The sequence below is a fragment of the Aulonocara sp. 'chitande type north' Nkhata Bay genome, linkage group LG5 (genome assembly GCF_057382095.1).
Source record: "Aulonocara sp. 'chitande type north' Nkhata Bay isolate Kocher_YH1m ecotype deep benthic linkage group LG5, A_spYH_male_GT1.1, whole genome shotgun sequence".
In the NCBI taxonomy this organism is placed as follows: Eukaryota; Metazoa; Chordata; class Actinopteri; order Cichliformes; family Cichlidae; genus Aulonocara; species Aulonocara sp. 'chitande type north' Nkhata Bay.
Window position 1 is genome coordinate 26,243,807 of NC_141348.1, and position 21,093 is coordinate 26,264,899.

At 40.8% G+C, this 21,093-nt stretch overlaps 2 protein-coding genes across 5 annotated transcripts; one reads left to right on the forward strand and one right to left on the reverse strand.

Annotated features, from left to right (window-relative positions):
- Positions 1–511: 511 nt before the first annotated feature.
- On the forward strand, positions 512–7,426 carry perm1b (PPARGC1 and ESRR induced regulator, muscle 1b). The gene is made up of 4 exons (XM_086292568.1): positions 512–635; positions 1,352–4,200; positions 4,280–4,396; positions 5,820–7,426. Exons 2-4 carry the CDS (start codon positions 1,377–1,379, stop codon positions 5,903–5,905), a joined length of 3,027 nt encoding a protein of 1,008 aa, XP_086148694.1. The 5' UTR covers positions 512–635; positions 1,352–1,376; the 3' UTR covers positions 5,906–7,426.
- rereb (arginine-glutamic acid dipeptide (RE) repeats b) lies at positions 7,361–19,802 on the reverse strand. Of its 4 annotated transcripts, none has more exons than XM_086292566.1 (17): positions 19,559–19,802; positions 18,660–18,708; positions 17,649–17,773; positions 15,395–15,494; positions 15,213–15,311; positions 14,756–14,836; positions 14,472–14,625; positions 14,239–14,325; positions 13,943–14,136; positions 13,594–13,755; positions 13,065–13,175; positions 11,296–12,431; positions 9,902–10,106; positions 9,116–9,818; positions 8,884–9,024; positions 8,616–8,784; positions 7,361–8,386 (listed from the first exon to the last, which is right to left on the reverse strand). In XM_086292566.1, exons 1-17 carry the CDS (start codon positions 19,582–19,584, stop codon positions 8,353–8,355), a joined length of 3,576 nt encoding a protein of 1,191 aa, XP_086148692.1. In that variant the 5' UTR covers positions 19,585–19,802; the 3' UTR covers positions 7,361–8,352. The 4 variants fall into 4 exon arrangements, with proteins under 4 accessions (XP_086148692.1, XP_086148691.1, XP_086148690.1 ...); XM_086292565.1 differs by having other exon boundaries at positions 8,616–8,790; positions 13,594–13,752; positions 19,559–19,800; XM_086292564.1 differs by having other exon boundaries at positions 8,616–8,790; positions 19,559–19,798.
- Between the last annotated feature and the right edge of the window lie 1,291 nt (positions 19,803–21,093).

Genomic DNA, 21,093 nt, shown 5'->3' on the forward strand with positions numbered 1-21,093 from the left:
GTTTCAAGGTGATCCATACAAAATTTAGGGTAAAAGTTTTGGTAGTTTTTACTCATTTTCATTTTTGGTGAAACCCTGACCCGTTTTTCACAAAAAGTTGTTAGAAGTATCTACAGATGTGAAAACTGCAAAAAACAAGACTGCTGACGTTACAGCCAACAAAAATTTAAGAAATCGATCAAACAAGAACACTATCATTTCCTAAATGTTGCCGATACAATCGAAGGAAGAATTTTAAAAATAATTTTCAAGATAAAAGACATTTTATGAAAGTTTTTATGAAAAGATTTTGTTTTTTGGAAAATAAATGCATGTGTTTATGAATGACAGTAAAAATGTTTGGATTTCTGTCGTGTTTTAATGTAATAATAGAACTTATATTGCTGTTATTATTATCAGGGTTAATATTTTGGGGTGCTGGAATGTCTCGTGTCTGGCAGTCGAGGGAAGGACGTTTGCACCAGGAGCTACATGTGACAGGACATACTACTCTATTTATAACATCTGAGTGCAAGGGCCCAGTCTGACATATGCAAGGGCAGATGGACATCGTAGCTTAACTATTCCTGCAGGAAAACGCAAAGCTACCTCGAAAATTGGATGATTTAAAAAATAAATAAATAAATCTGCATCAGGTAAGCCTCTGCATATTTTACTAAAGCACATTTAACATAATATAGTGTGGTTATACAGCTCGTGGTTATGGATACTGCTGGTAAGATATTTTGCAGTATTGACCCACAATAGTTTATATTCTGATAATATTAATTAGGACAAAAAAGTAATACTAATGGTATTTTACTGTTACTTAAACAAAACCGCAGAAAATGGCAAATGTATTGTGTTTGACACATTGAGGCCTATCATAATCATTTTTGAGATTTTCCCTATGTTGAAAAGGCAAAACAAACCCAATGTAGATGTTTGTTAAGTTCATATGTTGTTCCCTGACACTGGGCAGCTGATTTGTTTTCATATCAGATTATATGACCTGTTTTCAAAGATCAGGGCCCTGGAGTATTTTGGGGTTTGTTATGGAGCTTGTGACTAAGGTGCTTTGGTGTTACTTTGCCACTCTGAAGTCTCGCTCATTCATCAAACTTTGATCTGAGAAAGCTTTGCCCTCTACACAATGGCTTCCTTTAATGACAGGTGATTATAAGCAATGTTAAGCCTAAGACAAATGCACATGCTCTATATTTAACTCAAATGTGTTGACGTAACCATATCTGCTACCAAAGATACCAAGAATGGATTGTTATGCATCACTCAAGGCCACTTTAGTTAAGCTTATGCAAAAAAAAAAAAAAAAATCCGTTTAAGTATAAATATATATTCTTCTTTTTTTTAGATTGAGGAGCATGTGAATTGTCAGAATGGATGATTTAGATCACAGTATTCACATTGCAGAGGATGACTGGACAAGCTTCTATGAGGAGAGTGAGGAGTGCAGTCTGCAGCAGCCTTCACTTGCCTGCCTTGATGATGCCAGTCTCACAGATTCAGAGGATTCGGGAAACCTAAGCTCAGCTGTCAGCCAAAGCCAGCAAGACTCACAGCAGAATCCTGATAATGACAAAGATGGAGATACAAGCAACACAGCAGAATGCACCGAAGAAGAAAGCTTTAATTTGTCAGTGCCACTTAATCAGCCGGAGGATGCTGCAACAAAATCTGAAGAGGACTCTGAAGCATATCCTAAATGTCCTGCACCAGTCCCAGAGGAGACGGGTTACAGCGCTACAAACACTCTGCAAACTGAGCTACTGAATAAATCAGAACATCTGACAAAAGATGGAGAAGTGCAGCCAGAGAGTGAACCGCTTTCTTGTCACCAAACAGGATTAAATGTGAATGAGCCAGACACGACAGAGAGGGCTGTAAACGAAGATGTAAGGAGTGTTTCTGCAAGAGCAGAGAAGGAACGCTGGTTTGTGACAGTGAACGATAATCCCGCACGATGGCGAGCACGTCCCACCGCTGTAAAAAAAAAACGAAGACAAAAAAAACCCTTTGAGAGACGTCATGCGTGCAACGCTACTCAGGAGAACTCACCTGAAAGTGGTGTAAAGTTAGAGATGAATAAAAATAAACCTGCATCTCAGGCAAGAAGGGAATCTAAATCAAACCAAAACCAAAAATCAGGCAGCAACCCAAGTTATGAACACAACGTGGAGGTAGGAGTCATTTCAGAATCATCACAAGCGGCTTTAATATCTGATGAAGAAGACAATTTTCCATCACTCAAACAAAATATTCTTAAGCCGATGATGAAGAGAAGCAAAAGTGAACCAGACAGCTCAGCTTTGATGGCACGAGACCCACTCACGCATTCACAGATGGAGAATGAGGAGTGCGATGAGCTTGAAGACAGTGCTGAGTTCCTCTCCGTTTACAGTTATGATTCAGAAAGCTATTTGTCAGCAGCTGAATCAGTGGAGGAAACTCAGCATCCTCCTCAACACCCAGAAATGTGCCGCTCGTTATCTTTGACATCCGGCTGCCAAAAAAAAGATGCTGACTCTACACAGGACGGACAAATGCATTCTTCTTTTTCCACCAATGTGTCAGCTGCCAGCTGTAAAATTTATGAAGCTACCGGCGCTGTGCCTTCCCCGATGCATCCATCTGCCAACCAAAGAAATACAAGCATGCCAGATCATATCCCCCCATGTGAAAATGAAACACACTGCTTGATACTCTTGGACACACCTGGAGCCCAAAGACATAAAATCAATCTTTCAGTACCTGGTTTCTCTAAGGAAGAACAGCCCTCCCCTCTCTGTGTTCCTGATGTAACAGTAAAACCTTGCTCTGAGGAAGACTGCCCAGAAACATATGCCAAAGCTGAGGGTCACAGTCGACCCGTGTACGCCATCTCTGCTTTTTGGGATGAAATGGAAAAATTGACAATAAATGACATTTTGCAGCTCAGAATGAATAGAGGCTCATCACCTATAGAAACAGGAGAAGCCACGACACCAAATGTAGATGAATCCCCAACAAATCATGACCCTCTGGTTGACACTGTGGAGTATAATTTGTCTTGCAGCACTCCCATGGATATTTCAGACACAGCAGACTCGGACTATTTTACGCAGGCTGACGAATCTAAGCCAGACCAATCAAGCTGTGAGTTTTCCACCTCAGATTTTGAAGAGGAGTACTGGCAGTTTGTTGGCCCCAGCAGGAACCCCAGCCCTGACCCTCACAGAAAAAACAAGCACAGCAGGAGTGACTCTCCATTCTTCTCAAACGATGAGTCCACATGCTCCGAAGGCAGAGAGACGCCTGTGCCTTTAGAGGACTTTGCAGGGCAGTGTTTTGACAGCCAGAAGCCCCACACTTTGACCTCAAGCACACTTGCATTGCCTAGACAGTTAACCAAAAGTAAAAGTATGCAGAATATACAAACTCTCAACAGAGAGAATGCATCTTTGCCTGCTTTACTTGGTAGTGATGAAAGTAGTCTGTTTTTTAGCAGATGTCAGACTTTGGCAGAAAACACTGCTTTTAAACTAAGTGACAGCCTGGGAACACAAATTCCTCTGTCTTTTCTATCCAGCACAGACTTTCTTGATTACCAAATATCTTACCCAGAGGTGTTTGAATACTTTTTCACAGAGGATAAAGTAAACTCTGACTCCAGGCACTTCACTGTTTATGATCCAAAAGACATCTCCATGCCTCCTGTCTTTGACTATGCTCTTTGTTCATGTAGAGATGAAATGTCTTTCTCTCCTCTTCACTGCAACGAGGAGAAACCCATCCCCATTTTCTCTTGTTCTCATCCTACCGTCAGAGAACTCACACTGCCCAAGGTGGGCAGTGGGTTTGCACTCAATGTTTTCTTGAGTGCAAACTCTGATGAAGTGGATGACATCTCTCCCCTGAGAATTGTGTCTCATTCTTTCATTCAGGCCCACCAACATGGATCCACAGTAGAAGCAGCCGTGGGTGGATCTGCCAGCTGGAAAAGTTTACTGCCGATAAGAAAAATTCACTTCCATGATAAAGGGAGCATATGGTGCAGAGGATCTGGTGACTGGGTGTTTCCGGTTGACTTCGAGAAGATACCCAGCAGGAGAGAAGATCCAGGGGCACCGGTGCTGAGTGTGGGAAGGGTCTCCCCGGCTTCCTCGCAGCTGTTTAGAGAGCTAGAAGAGCAGCATTTCATTTTGGAAACTATACAGACAACAAGTAAACATGAGCTTACGTAAAATCAGGAGACATAAATGTAAAAATGCAACATATTTAATTTCACTTTTTGCCCTTACAGGACACCAGGGCATCTTCTCCACACTGAAGCAGTCAGACATGTGTTTAGTCTGCATTGCCTTTGCCTCCTGGGTACTAAGATCCTCTGATCCAGAGGCTGCTGATGCCTGGAAAGCAGGTATGATCATTTCTGAATTTATGTTCGTCTATCAGTCATAGTCAGTCGTGATGTTTTTTTCCATTACTTTGCTATGTTTCCTGATAAAATTTAGGGTAACAATTTATGATTGGGCACCCTTTTCAGTAGTTAATTTTGAAAGTACTGAATAGGCAAATTTTAAGTGATTAGTAGTTTTTGGTATTTTTGTAGAAAAATAAATTATTTTCCCATCTTCCATCAAGTACACCTTACTCTTGGGGCACAGGCGATGTTATGGAGAGGCTCAACTCTAAGGTACTATATAGATAAGAGTCAAAGGAGCTTGCAAAGAAAAGCGTCTGGACTTCTTTAAGTTACTTGAAGACGTTTCACCTCTCATCCGAGAAGCTTCTTCAGTTCTAAGGTCAAATGGTGGAGAGTCCCAGATATAAACCTAGTGGGAGTAACCCCCCACAGAGGGACAAAAGGACCCCCTTATGATCCTCTAATCGCCTGAGCCACATATAGATAAGAAGACACTGTACACTCATTTTGATAGTTATGTTTGAATTGTGATTATAAAAAATCATGTTTTTATTTTTTTATGTAAGTTGGTAAGAAAGAACAGACCATATTATATTTATATTGGTAAAATAAAAGGCGCAAGATTGATCCACTTCATAATATGGCCCGTGCCCTAAAAAGTACTTATGATGTAAGATGGGGAAATATGGTTTGTTTCAAAAATTACAATTAAATTGCACACTACTAAAAATTACTTATGCAGTACTTTAAATCACTTACAGTACAAATTGTGTCTCTTTTCCTGTAACATTGTTGAAAGTGAGGCAAAGTTAATCAACTTCATAATATGACCCGCACCCCAAAAAGTACAGTGTACTTACAACGTAAAGGGAACGTATGGGGAGATATTGTTTTGTACTTAAAATTTATTATGAAGTACTTTAAATTACTTATAGTATAATGTGTGTCTCCTTTTCTGTAAGCTACCCAAAATTTAAGCAATACATAAAAGTACCTAGGCATTACTTACATTTATTTACAATATAATTATTAGTTTTTCCCTGTAACATACCTGAAGTTATGCAATACTTACAATTACTCTTGAACTATAAATTACTTACGTTATTTACAGTCTAATTATTTATTTTTTTCCTTTAAACACTTGACTTGTACCCCCTTATTCTAGTGTACCTACTTTTAAGTATTTGTAGGCAAATTTAATCACATTCGATTTTCAAATCAAATACACTGAAATTCCATTTAGTTACTAGAGAATTGCATCTTTAGTTGTAGGCTTTATTATGAAGTTTTGCCAATTTTAGTAAGGAAAATAACTTTTGCCTTAAAACATTAAACATTTTCCCTGTCACATGTTTGTGTACTAGGTGATCAAACATGAAAAGTTGAAATTCAAAATAACCATGGAAATCCTTTTCAGCTCTACTAGCAAATCTGAGTGCACTATCAGCTATCCGGTACCTGCGGCAGTATGTGAAGAAGAGGAATCCTCAACTTGAATTCTGATATGTACATACAAAACAAACTACTTCCAGCCATTCTCACTTGGGTCCATGGATAAAAAGAAATCCACTGTATTTATATTTTGCAAAATGTCTACAGTTAAAGTACATACACAAAGTTTAAAGCTGCAGCCCGGCATGAATTGAGAGAGATGAAAGTTGTTTCCAGCCTCAGTTGTTCTGGTGCAATTTTTAGGTCAAGTATGGACAGTATGTGACAAAGATATTCAGGATTTATAGCTTCAGTGTGAAAGAACAACAATGCAGTTTAGAGCCACAAAGCAGAGATTTTACAGCGATATCAGGCATTTTAACGTTTTATTAACTTCAGTGTGTCACTTCTGGGTAGGCCTGAGTTGATACAAGGACCATAACTAGACATTTTAGATTTGCTCACCACCTTCCACTTTGAATGTCTTGTTGTCCTAAAACACACAGCTGCATAATGTCAGAGCAGCTTAATTTCGACCAGATGGAGAGTGTAAGTGGTTGTCTGTGTGGAGGAAGAAAGGTTTTGCTGTAGATGTCTCATATGTATTTTGCTGTATGTTGGAGGGAAAGGTTAAATAGTTGACAGAAAAGCTTTGAATACAAACAGTGGCTCGCAAATGTCTTTGTTTGAGAGAATCTTAAGACAAAGTCACGTCTGTGTGATTTAAGAGGTGTTTAGAGGGGCTCTGGCATTTTTCAAACATTTTCTACAAGATGAAATTATTCAGATTCAGCTGAATAAGGTTAACTCAGCTTATTATTGTGGAAAATCCTGGGTAAATTAAAATAAATAAACTGGTTTAGTGTCAAATTTGTTTGTTTTCTTCTTGGTTCCGTTATCAGGTAGGGGGGCACAGAGGCACAAGTGGGGAGATGTTGGTTTAAAATTATTAAAAAGTCAGCGCAAGATCTCCTATGATGATGTCACATCCTGCAGGTGTACAAATTTCAAGCTAAACAAATTTCTCATTAGTACCTTCAACAAAACACAAAAGACAACAATTTATATGTTTAGTTGGTATTAGTGTCTCAAATTTATCTTGTTGCTCTTGTGAAATGACAATTTTGTTCAAAGATTTTCATGTAAATGGTTGTTGTCAAAACACTTCATGTGATTTGCTTTTAGTGCCACAAACGATTAAATGCAATCAAATCAAGAATGAGAGCCTTTTCCTCTGTCTGAACACAAGCTGAACTTCATAACCTCCAGAAATGTAAAATTAGCTGCAGAATGGTTCTACTAAGACATTTTCACACATGCACATCAGCCCTGGTGGAGCTGTATGCGAGATTGGCAATTTTGTGACACACCGGATTGGCTCTAGATGGATTATAACGTGCCAACTCCCTAGAACGTGTCTGAGGGAACACAGTAAGAGAATTAACTGCCTTAACCAAAGTGAGTATTTCAACTACACTTTTAGTGTCTCTTTGGGAAAAAGGAAGAGCAGGAAGTGCAAATAGGACATGGTGTCAATTCAGAAATATTTATTGAAATAAATATGTCATGGATACACTTTCATATCATGTCACATAAATACTGAATTTGGGCAGTTCTTTTTAAAAATGTTCAAGCTGAAGTTTCGATCCAATTAAGTTGTTCTCATTAAAACTGTAAATACGCTTTCCTAATAAAATCAATTAAAACACTGTCTGTAAAGACAGATCATGGTCCGATTCTAGTCACTGCAACTAATAATACTATATACTGTTTTTAGCTTATGACTTACTTTTGTGCTGGATCAAGGGTCGAGTGTTCACAACTACTGTTATATCAACTCGCTCATATAGGTACAATCTCAAAAATGAATGAATAAAAGCTTCGGTTATAGTGTGAAAAGATATCTTGATATATAAAACTTTCAGATTTAAACAAATATTTAGCAGATTTAGGAGTACATACAACCTCTACTATGCTTTCAAAGGCTAAACATCACAATGCAACTCGCTACTCTAGTTTGGTGAAAACTGAAGACTGAGTCATGCTAGGTTATTACAATCATCCACACATCGATTTAAATGTCATTCTGTACAAGGAAATCTTTTAGAAATCATTACAGAGATAGTTATAGTTGACACCAAAGTCAGTCTGTTTTCATATCCTTTATAAGAGCTGAATTTTAGCTCATTTAAGTGACTGCATAACAAACAAGTTTTTTAGAGTCACTTTAAATCTCACATAAGAGTCAGAATAATAATATTATTATTAATAATGCTATTATTATCAGTGTTGAATATTATAATAATAAAGTAGTATAAATTTTCTAGTGATATGAAAATCTCAGACGGACTTTGACAGTCGCATTAAGTGCTGAACAAGGAATGCACATAGAGATCCACAAATATTTTTCTAAAATATATTAAAACAAACAAAAATGACACAAAATATTCTCTTACAGTTTCAAAAGTACACAGTATTGGGTAAAAGTTTAGAGTTTCAGGGCATGCACCTCCTTGGACTCAAGATGGCTTGTCACCTTCTTTCTTCAGACGGCTTTTGACAAACAGAAAAAGAGTTAGATGGTGCAATGACGTGTAACAATTGACATGAGTTTCCCTGAGCAGTGTTGACTGCATGTTGGACATTTTGGCAAATGATGTAAAAGTATCACTGAAAAGTACAATTTCAATTTGTACCTTGCGCAGTTAAATGGTCAAACATGAATTCAGATAGAGAATTTTATTATTCAAATTACTAAAGTGACCGAATAGAGAGAGCTCACCTGTAATAATCCTCCTGACCTGGTAGAGGGCCTCCATGCAGGTGATGCCCGTGCAGCCACTGCTGCTCCATTGCCATCCTCTGCAGCTCTGCAGACTGAGCATGCATGGCCTGAAGCTGATGAGCTGCAGACATCGGAGGAATTGGGCCCTGCAGCTCTCGTGGATACGCTGCTCCTTTTCAAATTTAAACAAGGTCACAGTGAACCAGTGGAATTTAGAAATGAGTCAAGATGTGGTCTGTGACTAAGTACATTAAAGACTACAAACCAAATAGTGGGTGGCGCAGCATCTCATGATCATGAGGAAGATCGCTAAGTAAAGGGTTGGGGATTGGGCCTGCAGGGAAAGGGAATCGGGCCAAACGTGGTCCTGTTGCCAGAGGATCCACTAGTGGATGAGGGCTTGAACCTGTTTGAAGAAAAAAGAAAGACCTATTGTAAAAAGCTAAAGTAATATTAAGACCTTGATATGTTGAATACTGCTGAATAATTAACTTCACCTTGACCGAGGGGGTCCTGTTGGTGCAGGTGGAGGTGGGAGTGAATGTGAGAGTGTTGGTGATGATGGGGTGTAACATTAAGCATCTGCAGCCTGGCAGCAGGATCAGTCGCCACTGAAGCCATCCTCTCAGCGTGAAGCCGCTCTGCAGTGAGTCGCTCAGCGTAAGTCAGCTCCGGGCGCAGCTGAGGTGCCGCTAACACCATTCTTTCACGCTCTAGGTGGTTCAGCCCAGGATGGAACGGCGCAAAGGGATGTGGGGGCCCAGGTATGTGAGGAAGACCTAATGGCCCATGTCTTGCAAAGTGCTCCATAGGGTTTGCAGCAGGGTGCAAGGTTTCCAGGTCTGGGGGTTTGACCTCAAAGCCAGGCTTCATCCTCTCGCGTAACTCCCTCTCTCTGAGGTTCCTCAGCTCACGCTCTCTGAGGCTAGGCTCAGCACTGTACAGGCCAGGCATGTGATAGGCCAGCAAAGGGTCACCAGGGGTCAGGGACACATAGAAAGGATGGTTGCGGTTGGTGGGAGACATGACATGGGGTCGGGCGTATTCGCTTAGGGTGCGCAGGGCAGGTGTGTCTGGGCCAATGTAGGGAGGAACGGCTGCTACTGTGGTGGGCGGCTGCTCAAAGGAGGGGCGTCCGTGGCCTTGAGCCACCATTTGAGCTTCACTCATACGACTGTCATGAGAGGAGCTGGATGCTCTCTGTAAGCAAATGAGAGATAACTGTTGACATGTTTTATGTAACAAAAAGGGGAAAAATGAAATTAAAAGAATATTGCACTTACAGCACTTCTGTCGGCCTCCCTTTCTCGCTCTCTCTCTCTGTCCTTCTCCCTTTCCCGTTCTTGTCGAGCACTGAGCTCAGCTTCTCTCCTGGCCTTTTCCACAGCTTCCTCTCTTTTCTTGGCCAGCTTGGAGGATGGCAGTGGAGTAAAGAAAAGGTCTGTCCTGGCACACGAGTTGTAGCCACGATCCAAGTGCTTGATAAACCTGAAATATTTAACAGATATGCATTTATGAGCACTGAGTATCAGCTTCATCAAGAACCAGTATTACAACATTGTTTATGCTCATTGTTTGATTGCCTTACGTCCATCACTTATCTGGAAATGAAAATAAAAGTAAACGTTATGATTTTGATCTAAGTCTCCCAATACAAAGAGCTTCAGACAGACTTCAGGCAGATTTAAAAGCCTGGTGAAACATTTGAAGGGCATTTTGGATCAACTTAAGTTCTAGTCGAAGAATGAATCATTTTGTGTGAACTTCCAGACTAGCTGAGGGGTTGGTGTGAGTTTATTATCCTGCCAATTATTGTGTTTTCAATTTTTTTTGTCACGCTTTACAACAAATTAATAATATCAAAATCTAAATTTTGACCGGAGACAAACAGAAATACATCCAGTCAATTTGGTGGAAAAGCAAAATGTGCTGCAAACTGGCCCACGGTTAAAGCAGCTACTGTAACAGTAGTTCCCATGACTACTTGTATATGAAAAGTGTGACTTGTATTGATACATAAAATTACCACCACAGTCTACAGTCCATTTCAGCTGCATTGCTCAGCTCTTTGACTCTGCTCCAATACTTTTACTCTTTTAGGTGTCATTGCTCTCACACATCTGTTTGTTTAAAGCTTCAAGAATTGGTGTAAAGAACAATAAAATATAAAACTTAAGAAAAAATACTGCCATCTTGAGATCACAGAGACTTACATCACACAGACTCTCACACACCCTTTGCACTGGACTTTGATTTTTATCTCAGCTACGCTCCTGCATAGTTTAACAAGTGCATCATACTGAGTTGTGATGCTATCTGCTGACACAAACACACTGAAAAGATGAAAACAATACCAGCTATTGTATTGTGGCTGGTAAAAATTCACTGTTCACTGATTGCCCGGGACAAAAAATATCAGACAAGCAAGTTCAGAGAGGAGATAATGAGCCTAGTGGAGAATTTCTCAGCTGAGTAAAGATGAGATATACTTTATTGTTCTCAGACATTTCTCAGACAGAAGTGCTGAACGCGAAAGGGAAACATATTTTTCTCACAGGTCAAAACATCTTTTAAAAGGAGAAAAAATGCTGGACTGACATTTCTCAGGTGATTTTACTGCACCTGTCAAGTAAAACCTGGATTGTTTTTTGCAACAAACAAACAAACAAAAACATACCGTGCAGACTGACTGGCATGACTTGCCATGTTGACAATGGTTGGCTCTGGTGAGGGGCTTCGAGGTGGAGACGGTGGGCTCTCAGCCTCCTCCATCTCATCAAGAGGCTCCTCTTTAACCTGAACTTGCGAACCTCCTGCAGCGCTGCCAGACGAAGGTCTCAGAGGAAGAGATTGGAATGATGGCTGGAGGCTCGGTACAGGGCCAATAGCAGCGGGTGTTACAGAGGTGAGGGGGTGTGAGGCTGCAGCAGGTGAGTAAGAGGAAGTCATGTTTTTTCCAGAGTTTGTCTGCACCTGAGAGATCACTGGAAGCTGGCTTGGAAGTGAATGCACAGGCAAAGGTTGTGGCATAAGCTGAAGAGGGGGAGGGGGAGCACCTGGAGGATGCTGGTTGGGCAAGGAATTGAGAGGCTTTAGAGCAGGAGGCGGCGGAAGATTAGAGGGCATCTGGGGGAAAGGTGTAGCAGACTGATGGGGAAGCTGTTTGTGTGAAGGTGGAATAGGAGTAGTGGGAGGAGGCTTGACTTGAGGACCAGGAAGAGGAGGCTGGTGGAGCTGACCATCCCTAAAGAAGGATGGGGGTCGTTGGGGGGGCAAAGGTGATGGACCATGCAGCTGCAAAGGCTGCGCAGAGTTGAGAGTGGATGGGATCTGAAATGCTGGAGGAACAGGAGACTCCTGTTCCAATGATGATGGCAGAGCAGGTGGACCGGAAATACAGTGAGGGGTGGGCTGTGCACGGCTATTTGTGCCTACTGTGGCAGCTGACTGGCCAGTGGCGGCCTGAGGGGGATCTGGAGAGGGAGGAGGGGGGCTCTGAGCTGGGTCTGCAGAGGGTATGCTTTGCAGTAGCTGGGGAGTGATAGGCTGTGAGGGGAGGGCTTGGGGGACCGGTGTGTCAGCTAACACAGCAGTGGGGGCAACCGGCTCTGATGGAACACCGTTGGGCTGGGCAGATGAGTCAGAATCACTCTCGTTGCCCTGCTGAGGGCTGGGAATGCTAGGAGAAGAGCTTCGGTTGTCTTGATCGATGTCTTTGGTGTCACTGCTGCCATCGTCCTGAGCACTGCGACTCTCTGAAGAGCTTTCCTCCTCAACCTCAGCCTCACCCTCTGAACGCGAGCTCTGTGGATCCTGGAGGAACACACACGCGCGCGCGCACACACACACACACACACACACACACACACACACACACACACACACACACACACACACACACACACACACACACACACACACACACACACACACACACACACACACACCAAAAAGCCTGGTTCATATTGTACTTAAAAGTGAATTCATGTCTACAGTAACTGTGTTTTTATATATACTGAATAACAACAGGTTTTCTTTAGATATTATGGGGCGATCGTGGCTCAAGAGTTGGGAGTTCGCCTTGTAATTGGAAGGTTGCTGGTTCGAGCCCCGGCTTGGACAGTCTCGGTCGTTGGGTCCTTGGGCAAGACACTTCACCCGTTGCCTACTGGTGGTGGTCAGAGGGCCCGGTGGCGCCAATGTCTGGCAGCCTCGCCTCTGTCAGTGCGCCCCAGGGTGGCTGTGGCTACAATGTAGCTTGCCATCACCAGTGTGTGAATGGGTGGATGACTGGATGTGTAAAGCGCTTTGGGGTCCTTAGGGACTAGTAAAAAGCGCTATACAAATACAGGCCAATTACCATTTTTACCATTACAAAAATGATGAGGATCATCATAAAAGTGTTACTGCAGCTTTAGTTTGCAATAAGTGCTCATGTGCTCTCACCTGTGTCTTTGGCCTTTTAGGTGTTACTTTCTCAGGCTCATCGGGCTCCTGAGCAGCACTTTCCCGTACACGTTTTGCTGACTTTTGTGACGTGACCTCCTCTTTTATCCTCTGCAGAGGACAAAAATGTCATTACTCTCCACAAATTAGATGACTCCAACCGACAGAACTATACACACATCGTAATGCTGTGCACACAGCTGTTTAAATATTAGCTTTGTTAAAAGACCGAAAGTTGAGGCACACAACGATGTGTGCTGCAGGTAAAGTTTCTGGGCTGCCTTTCCTCATCACAGCCATCCCTTAAGACTCTCTCCATTTAAAGCAATGCATTATCAGGGACTGTAACATCTAGTCTTTTTCCTGAAAAATTATGTGGTTGTCAAGGCAAAAAGAAAAAAAAAAAAAAAAAGAAACCCACACTCCACTGTTTGGCAGCAACCAAAGTGACCCACAAACAACCAAGCTAGTATCACAAGATAATTCCAAACAGGTCCAACAAGTATACGAATAGGTAATCATGCTCTACCTTGTTTGTTTTCTTTGTGGATTCATTCTTAGTATCTGTGGAAGACGATCTCAAAGAATTGGAGATGGATCCACTCGGGGAGGGCTGGTTACTGGACTGCTGATCCTCACTGGTCGGGGAGCCTGTAAGCCTTCTGTGGCCACTTCGTAACGATGATAACTGCTTTAAAAACAAAACAGAACACACATTTAATATTGTTAAAACCCAAAACAAGGATGACAAGTATCCCTTACTCGCAAAACCTGCAAAGAGGTGAAGCAAGACTTAAAGCTATGAAATCGAATTTAATTGTAATCTAATGTCATTGGTAATAGTGAGTGTGTGGCTGATCTGCCAGCCTCACGCTTACAGGTGCTCTGCTACGCCGTGTCCTCATGGCATGCTTGCTGTTCACTTCTTCCTCCACTTTAACAGGTTTAAACATGAACGGAGCGCTTCCTGACTTTGGGGCTGACGGCAGACATCCGTGTTTGTTTTCATAAGTACGACAACTTGTACACAGCAAAGGGTTGCCTCTCCCACCCTGGTGCCAATCCTTAGAAGCTGTAACAAGAAAAATGGCTTTAGGTACAAGTTTCACTGTTAACTGTTTAAAAACAGCTTTCTTTATCAGCTTTTAGCCACTGTTCTAAAACTAAAACTCACTTGTTGTGCCACAATGACTGCAACTCTTGCTTTCCTGTTCACTGTCTTCACTATCAAGATCATCATCACTGGCAGAACTTGCATCCACTACAAGAAAACAAACAAACATGCCAAAAACAGCTTAGACCAACACAAAGTCCAGCTCATAGGACTGCCAAACCTCTGGATTTTACAATTACCCCTCCATTCAACAGACTTGGGGACACCTTTCCAAAGAAGCTTATGAGGATTACCTGAATAATTTCGAGACTGTGCGTTCAAAGGAGAAGCTGCAGATCGGGTTTTTGCTTTGCGAGAGGACGGCTGCCTGCGCTGCTGTCGGTAAGCTCTGGTTCCTGCGGCCTCTGGTGTTTTCTTCCAGTGGTAATAGAAAGTGATCAGTTCTCCCTGATGACAAGAACACAGATAGTCATGTTATGACTGTCATGTTATGGCTTTCTGATCAAAGATGTGACAACAGTGACATGTTACAATCATTATAAATTGCTTTGTCTGCAAAAGCATAATGTGAAATTACAGTCTTTTTGCTGGGGAGAAAGTCTTTCCGAATGCGGAAGAAATTTTTGCCATATTGTCTCAAGCCTTTGATGAAGCGTTTCTGTAGGGAGCAACAGAAGGCAAAACAAATTGAATGATATTCAGGCAGAACACTATTACAAACAGGAGCTTTCAATAAACATGCAATTGATTTACCTTGTAAAACTAGTGATCTGCTTTTTAAAACATGTAGCTGTTACAGACGCAATGCTACTGCAGAGATGCATCATATTAGATTCTATCTGAAGAACCATTTAAGATGCAGGCAAACTGCCCAAATAATAATAAAACAAAATACATCTACACTACCCGCAAATACTAAATGTGTTACATATATTTAAACCCTTTAGAAATTGTATAAGCTTGCACAAAGATCTAAAAAACCTTTAATGCAATATAACTAAAAAAAAAAAAAAAAAAAAAAAAAAAAGGCTCACCACGTCGTCTCCCGACCAACACTTTTCAATAAGTTTTGGCAGAGGCTTCTTAACAAGACGCTGGAGAGCTTTTGCTGCATCATAGTGACTTGCATGAAGCTAAAATAAAAATTGTGGATTTTAATACATCTGCAATAAATGATGCTGGAAAATAATAATATGACTCAAGTTGTGCCTCATACCATGTTCAGAGCATTGAGTGTGGTGTCATCACGGGAGGCTGCTAAACATCCATCCTCTGTGGATCCACCATCACACATCCCTGCAAATGCCGCCATGCTCCTTGAAAATAAACAGAAGTATTTATGTTAACAAGTGAAACCAATGCTGAAGGGGTACCTTTACCCTTTCTTAGTTTGACATTACTTTTCCTATGTTGCCTGCTTACATGATATTTAATAAATCAGGCAAAAAAATAAAGGCGAGAACAGCAATGCAGCTTAAGAGCAAGAAAAGCAACATTTATATCATTGGAGTAGAGCTGGGCGATATGAGATTTTTTCATATCACGATATGTTTTTTTTCATTTCAGGCGATAACGATATCTATCACGATATAAGCCAAATAACTATATTTGTAAGATTTAAATGTGCCGTTGCTCACAAGTAAAATGTGAAATAATCAGCAGCTTGTTTTTAAATATTTATTTCCCATAATAAGTTCAACAGGGTAGATGTACTCAGATAAATAAAGGCAAATATTGCAAACTACACAAAAGGCAGCCGCTAAAGCGTTTAAGTTTCAAAATAGAACAAACGAAACAGACTAAATTGTCAATTCCACTTAGAAACAAAGTATTAATTCTAAAAATAAATCTTAGTTTGTTTTACAGAAGAACAGACAAAACTGACTAACTTTTGTCAATATCAAATAAACTGAGAACTAAAAGGAAATTCTCAATCTCTCCTTGTTGTATAGCTGAGCTTTTCAAACAGTTTTAACAGTTACTTTAGTCTGACAAAAGCCGAATGACGAATTAGCGCTTCCAGTCAGAGACTGAGGCTACGTCCACACGTACACGGGTATTTTTGAAAACGGAGATTTTCCGTTTTCGTTTTAAAAAAGAATCCCGTTCACACGTAAAGGCAGAAATGAAGGAAAACGCTGCTATGAACATGCCAAAGCAGCAGGTGGCGCTAGATTCCTAACCGTGCAGAAATGTTGGCCAATCAGAAGTCTAGAAGCCTCGGTGGGAAAAAGTAAACAAAGCTGGGGCATAGAAGCAGAACAGAGTCGTATGTGTGGAGGGACAGTAACTGTGTGTATATGTAAGCATTTAAACACTGCAGAGAGTAGAATTAACAGTAACAGTATTGTAGAAATTCATTTCACCGAAACAATAACGTGGCGCACAGTGTGATGCATGCACCAGTTTATTGTATTTCCAGACTTGCTTTCGGCACAATTTACAGTGCACGCTACTCTGTTTTTTGTCAGACTTGAAATAGCCGAAATACCTTCACACTACGGAACTTCTATGGCTCTTCCGTTCGACAATCTCTCCGGCATTGGAACCATCATCTGTTTTCTCTTCGGTCACGCTCGGTTGATTTTTCTAGTCGGCACACTCATTTCCTCCATTACGCGCTGGCTCCATTACCTGCTGGCTGCTTCCCAAACAAACACATGTGCGGCTTGGCACTTGTGCTGTACGTAACAAGTCACGCGACGTGATGCTGCGGCTGTGATTGGTTCGGCTCTGCGCTACTGAATTTGGATCGGCTGACCTTTTTTTTTTTTTTTTTTTTTTTTTAAGAGGACAAGAGCGGCGAGGTCTATCGCGATAGCTTAATTTCTCTATCGAGTAAAAGTTATATCGCGATACATATCGTTATATCGCCCAGCTCTACATTGGAGCACTATTTTTTTTTAACTAACAGGTACCGACGAATGAAAAATGTTGCTGAAATGCTGAATACCAACAAACCACCAACACAAGCAACTGTAAGGCCAGATTAGATACAGCAGTATTCACTAAATCCCTGCATCACCGCCTCAATATTTTCTAACTTCAACATAACGCAGCAAAAAAACTCAAAACAAAAAGCACAATAGAGTCTGAACTGACTGAAATCTACTGCAACCAACCAGAAAAGAAATTATCTAACAACAATAGCGAAACCAAGAGTGGTTCTATTTTGCATGTACTTCCTCATCTGTAACACTTTCCTGATGACTGTGTCAAAAGTGGGCCGGTAAGACTGGCTCTCTTTGCCTTTTAGTATTTTTACACCAATAATGGTACGTACTGCCAAAACACATTAAAGGTTACATAACAGTTTTAGATTATTTTGTAATCAAAAAGTTACATCTGTATTTAGCTGTTCAGTAAGGGCACTGAGTTATTTACTATTAGATGTTATTGTAAATTTCTGAAGAAATTTTATACATGCAATTTTTTTTTTATTTGCAAAAGGTGCCAAGACTTCCACTTACCTAGCAGCTCTGAGGTACATGAGAAGGTCACAGTCATTGACCCCAGGCGTCCACATGAGCTCCTCATTCTCTGTTTGAGTTTGCAAACCAGGCGCAGGCCGTGGCTGCAGCTCTGGGAGCTTGGCCTGCAGTGCAACAAACGAAAGGCCAAAAGCACAGCAATTAAATAATCAGTACAAGGGACAACAAAAGCAAAACTTACAAAGAAAAAGCTACAAAAAACACATTATTAGCATGTGTATGAAGTAAATAATGGTTTAAGGTTTTTCTGGTTATCAAATAGGTTTAGCAAGCTGAGTTACATAATAGGATTTCCATGAAGAAACCGGAATGTAACATTAGCTATGAAAGAAACATTTACAAGGGATGCATGTATATCTTTCTTTAATTCACACAGGCTCAAATATATAAATCTTTTATTTATTTGTTATTAGTCCTTTATTTATCCAGGTAAATATCTCATTGAGATGAAAAATCTCATTTCCAAGAGAGACCTGGCTCTTGGCAGTGCTGACAAAGCCGAAGCCTATTAACTTGATTGACAACTGGTAGTTTCTCTTTGCCACCTTAAAAAGGATTTGTTTGACAGCACTCATTGGACTGACCAATACTTAGGTATATTGATTTTCCTTAGATCTTGAGTTCCTTGGACTTTCTCATTGTTCTGAGTATGTATATGTATATGTATGTACACACACACACACACACACACACATATACATACACACACAAAAAGAGCAGGATAATACAAACAAACAAAAAAAATCACTGGAAACAGCTGTGGTTATCATACAAATTGGTGCAGCCCTACAAATAAGAAAAAGTTGTGAAACTGCAAACCTGTGCAAGTCCCTGCAGGTTTGAAAGACACATGTTTAGCTACATTGTTCAGAAAACACCTCCTAATCTCAACAAGTCTTGTGGAACTGGCTGTACAGTGAGTCTAGTAGCTGGTGCATTTCTTAATTATAGTTTATTTATAAAAATAAATAAATAAAATAAAGCAGCTACCTGATGACTTGGCCCCACTCTGATCTCTCCCTGTGTGCTGTTTAGGCTCCTGAAAGTACAGAAGAAAAACAAAAAACAGGCAGCATTACATTTCTACACCAGAGCAAATTAAACTCAATTGTATTAATTAACTGCAGTCTGAAATGCATACACATGTATTTAACAGGTAATTAACGCTGTACGGTATGTAGTCAGGCACAAGATCAATATTTGCATGTAACTTGTCAGAGTAGCTTCCCTCGCACAGACTGCACAGTGATTTCAGCAGTGCGATAACATCCCGCCCCTCCGCCTCTGTGGGCCAATCTCAGCCGTGAGCAGCGACGTTTCCTTATATTACATGAATGAAATCCGACGCTACAGCCATCGCAAAACCCTGTCAATCAATCATACATGAGCTGCTAATTTCTACGGACACCATTACGAGAACAGTGTGTGCTACTTTTGGAGATCAGACTGACAGTAAACCCTACCCAGCCTAGTTAACCTAAGCATTCCATAATGATTATCAACATTAGCATGCCTAACATTTTGACACCGATTAGCAGTCTCTCATGTAAATACATGCCTCACGGGAATTCCACAGCCGATTCAATAAATGTTTGCAAACTCTACCTAAGGTTAATCCAATTTACTGACATTATTTACACGATAGCTGCAGAAATAACCGTGCCCAGAAAAGCGTTTTGACAAGCCCGTGCCATTAGCTGCTAACTAGACAGTAGCGTTACGCTGTTATTTTGGCTAGCTTGTTAGCCAGGCACGAACTTCGTGACCACTGACACTCCGACTATTTCACACAAGCTGCTCTCAAAGTAACGCGGGGAAACACTAAAACACACATTTCAAGACAACTAAATAATGCGACGTAAATGAAGGCGGCGAGTTAATGAAGTTACCTCCGCGGACTGAACAGGTCGTCCATGTCGAAGGATGTTTGGATGTGGCTTGTTGACACTACGCAGCGCAGTCAGCGGGCGATACACACAAACTATGCGAATCCCCTATTACATGGCTATTCAAAATGGAGGCGGTGTAGTGGAGGGACTCGCTCTATTTTTTTTCCCTGTGCAATGACCTCAGCAGCCACAGCTAAGACTTCAAAGTTGCCTGGGTGTACATAACTGAGCATGTGCCGCGGATCAGCAGCAAGCAGCGCAAACGATACCGAGGCTTCATGATCATCATCACCACCACCAGCAGCTGCTGCTACCGCTGCTGCACAGGCAGCCATGAATCAAACAACACACCATACTGTGTGTACTGCTGCGGTTATTAGACAGCATTTTGAAACACATCACACCACATTGACCGCCACCTACACAAGCTGTGATTTAGACAATACACTTAATGCGGTTCAGCTTTTTTGTTGTCACATTTGCTTTGAGTTCACCACAAACAGAAGTAAACAAAATAACCATTAAATATTACATACATGTACATTGCAACCCGCCATATTGCAAATTGTTAATAATAATAATATTAATATATAATGTAATAATAACGTTAAAAATAAATTATTATTATTATTATTATTATTATTATTATTATTATTATTATTATCATTATTATCATCATTATCATTATTATCATTATTATTATTAGTTTGCACACACTCTTCATGGGAATGGCTGTCATGGTAATATTGGACTTTTAATGATTTGTATGAACTGCTTTTTCTCGCGCTCTCTCCAGGGTCAAATACTGTGCAGCAAACATTTTAAATGTCTATTTAAAAAAACAAAAACAAGAATTGGGTGCAAAATTTTGAATTTATTTTGGATTTTCTCTAATCCACACAGGGTCAATAGTACACACACAAACATGCACTTAAATCTTTTATTAGGTGGTGCTGAAGGTTCACCATCGACATCTAATTAGTGATCAAAACTGACTACAACTAATAAGTTTCTTTTTGCCAGTCGCTGGACTGAACAATACTCTGGACGATAGGGAATCCAATGAACTCAGTGGACATCTAAGAAGAATTGTAGAACCATTTCTAAACTGCAGATTCCAGGATCTTCATTACACTTTTGTTAACACTTTTGCAAATATCTGGAGGAAGACCTAAAGTGTCACCCTGAGATGACAGGAAGTTGTTTGAGATATTCAGGAAGAACCCAGAAACCATCATGGCTCATTGGAAATTGGTGGAATACCAGCATCACTGTCCACAGTTAAGCGTGTTTTTAAATTCTCCCTCAGCCCTCCCAGAATCTGGTTCTGCTGGAGGTTTCTTCCCCTTAAAAGGGAGTTTTTCTTTCCCACTGTTGCCAAGTGTTTGCTCATAGGGCATCCTTTGATTCTTGGGGTTTTCTCTGTATTATTGTAGGGTCTTTACCTTACAATAAAAAGTGCTTTGAGGCGTTACAGCTGCGTTACCTGAATGACAAGAGGCATGTATGTCCTGATTTGCTCTAAAATTATACAA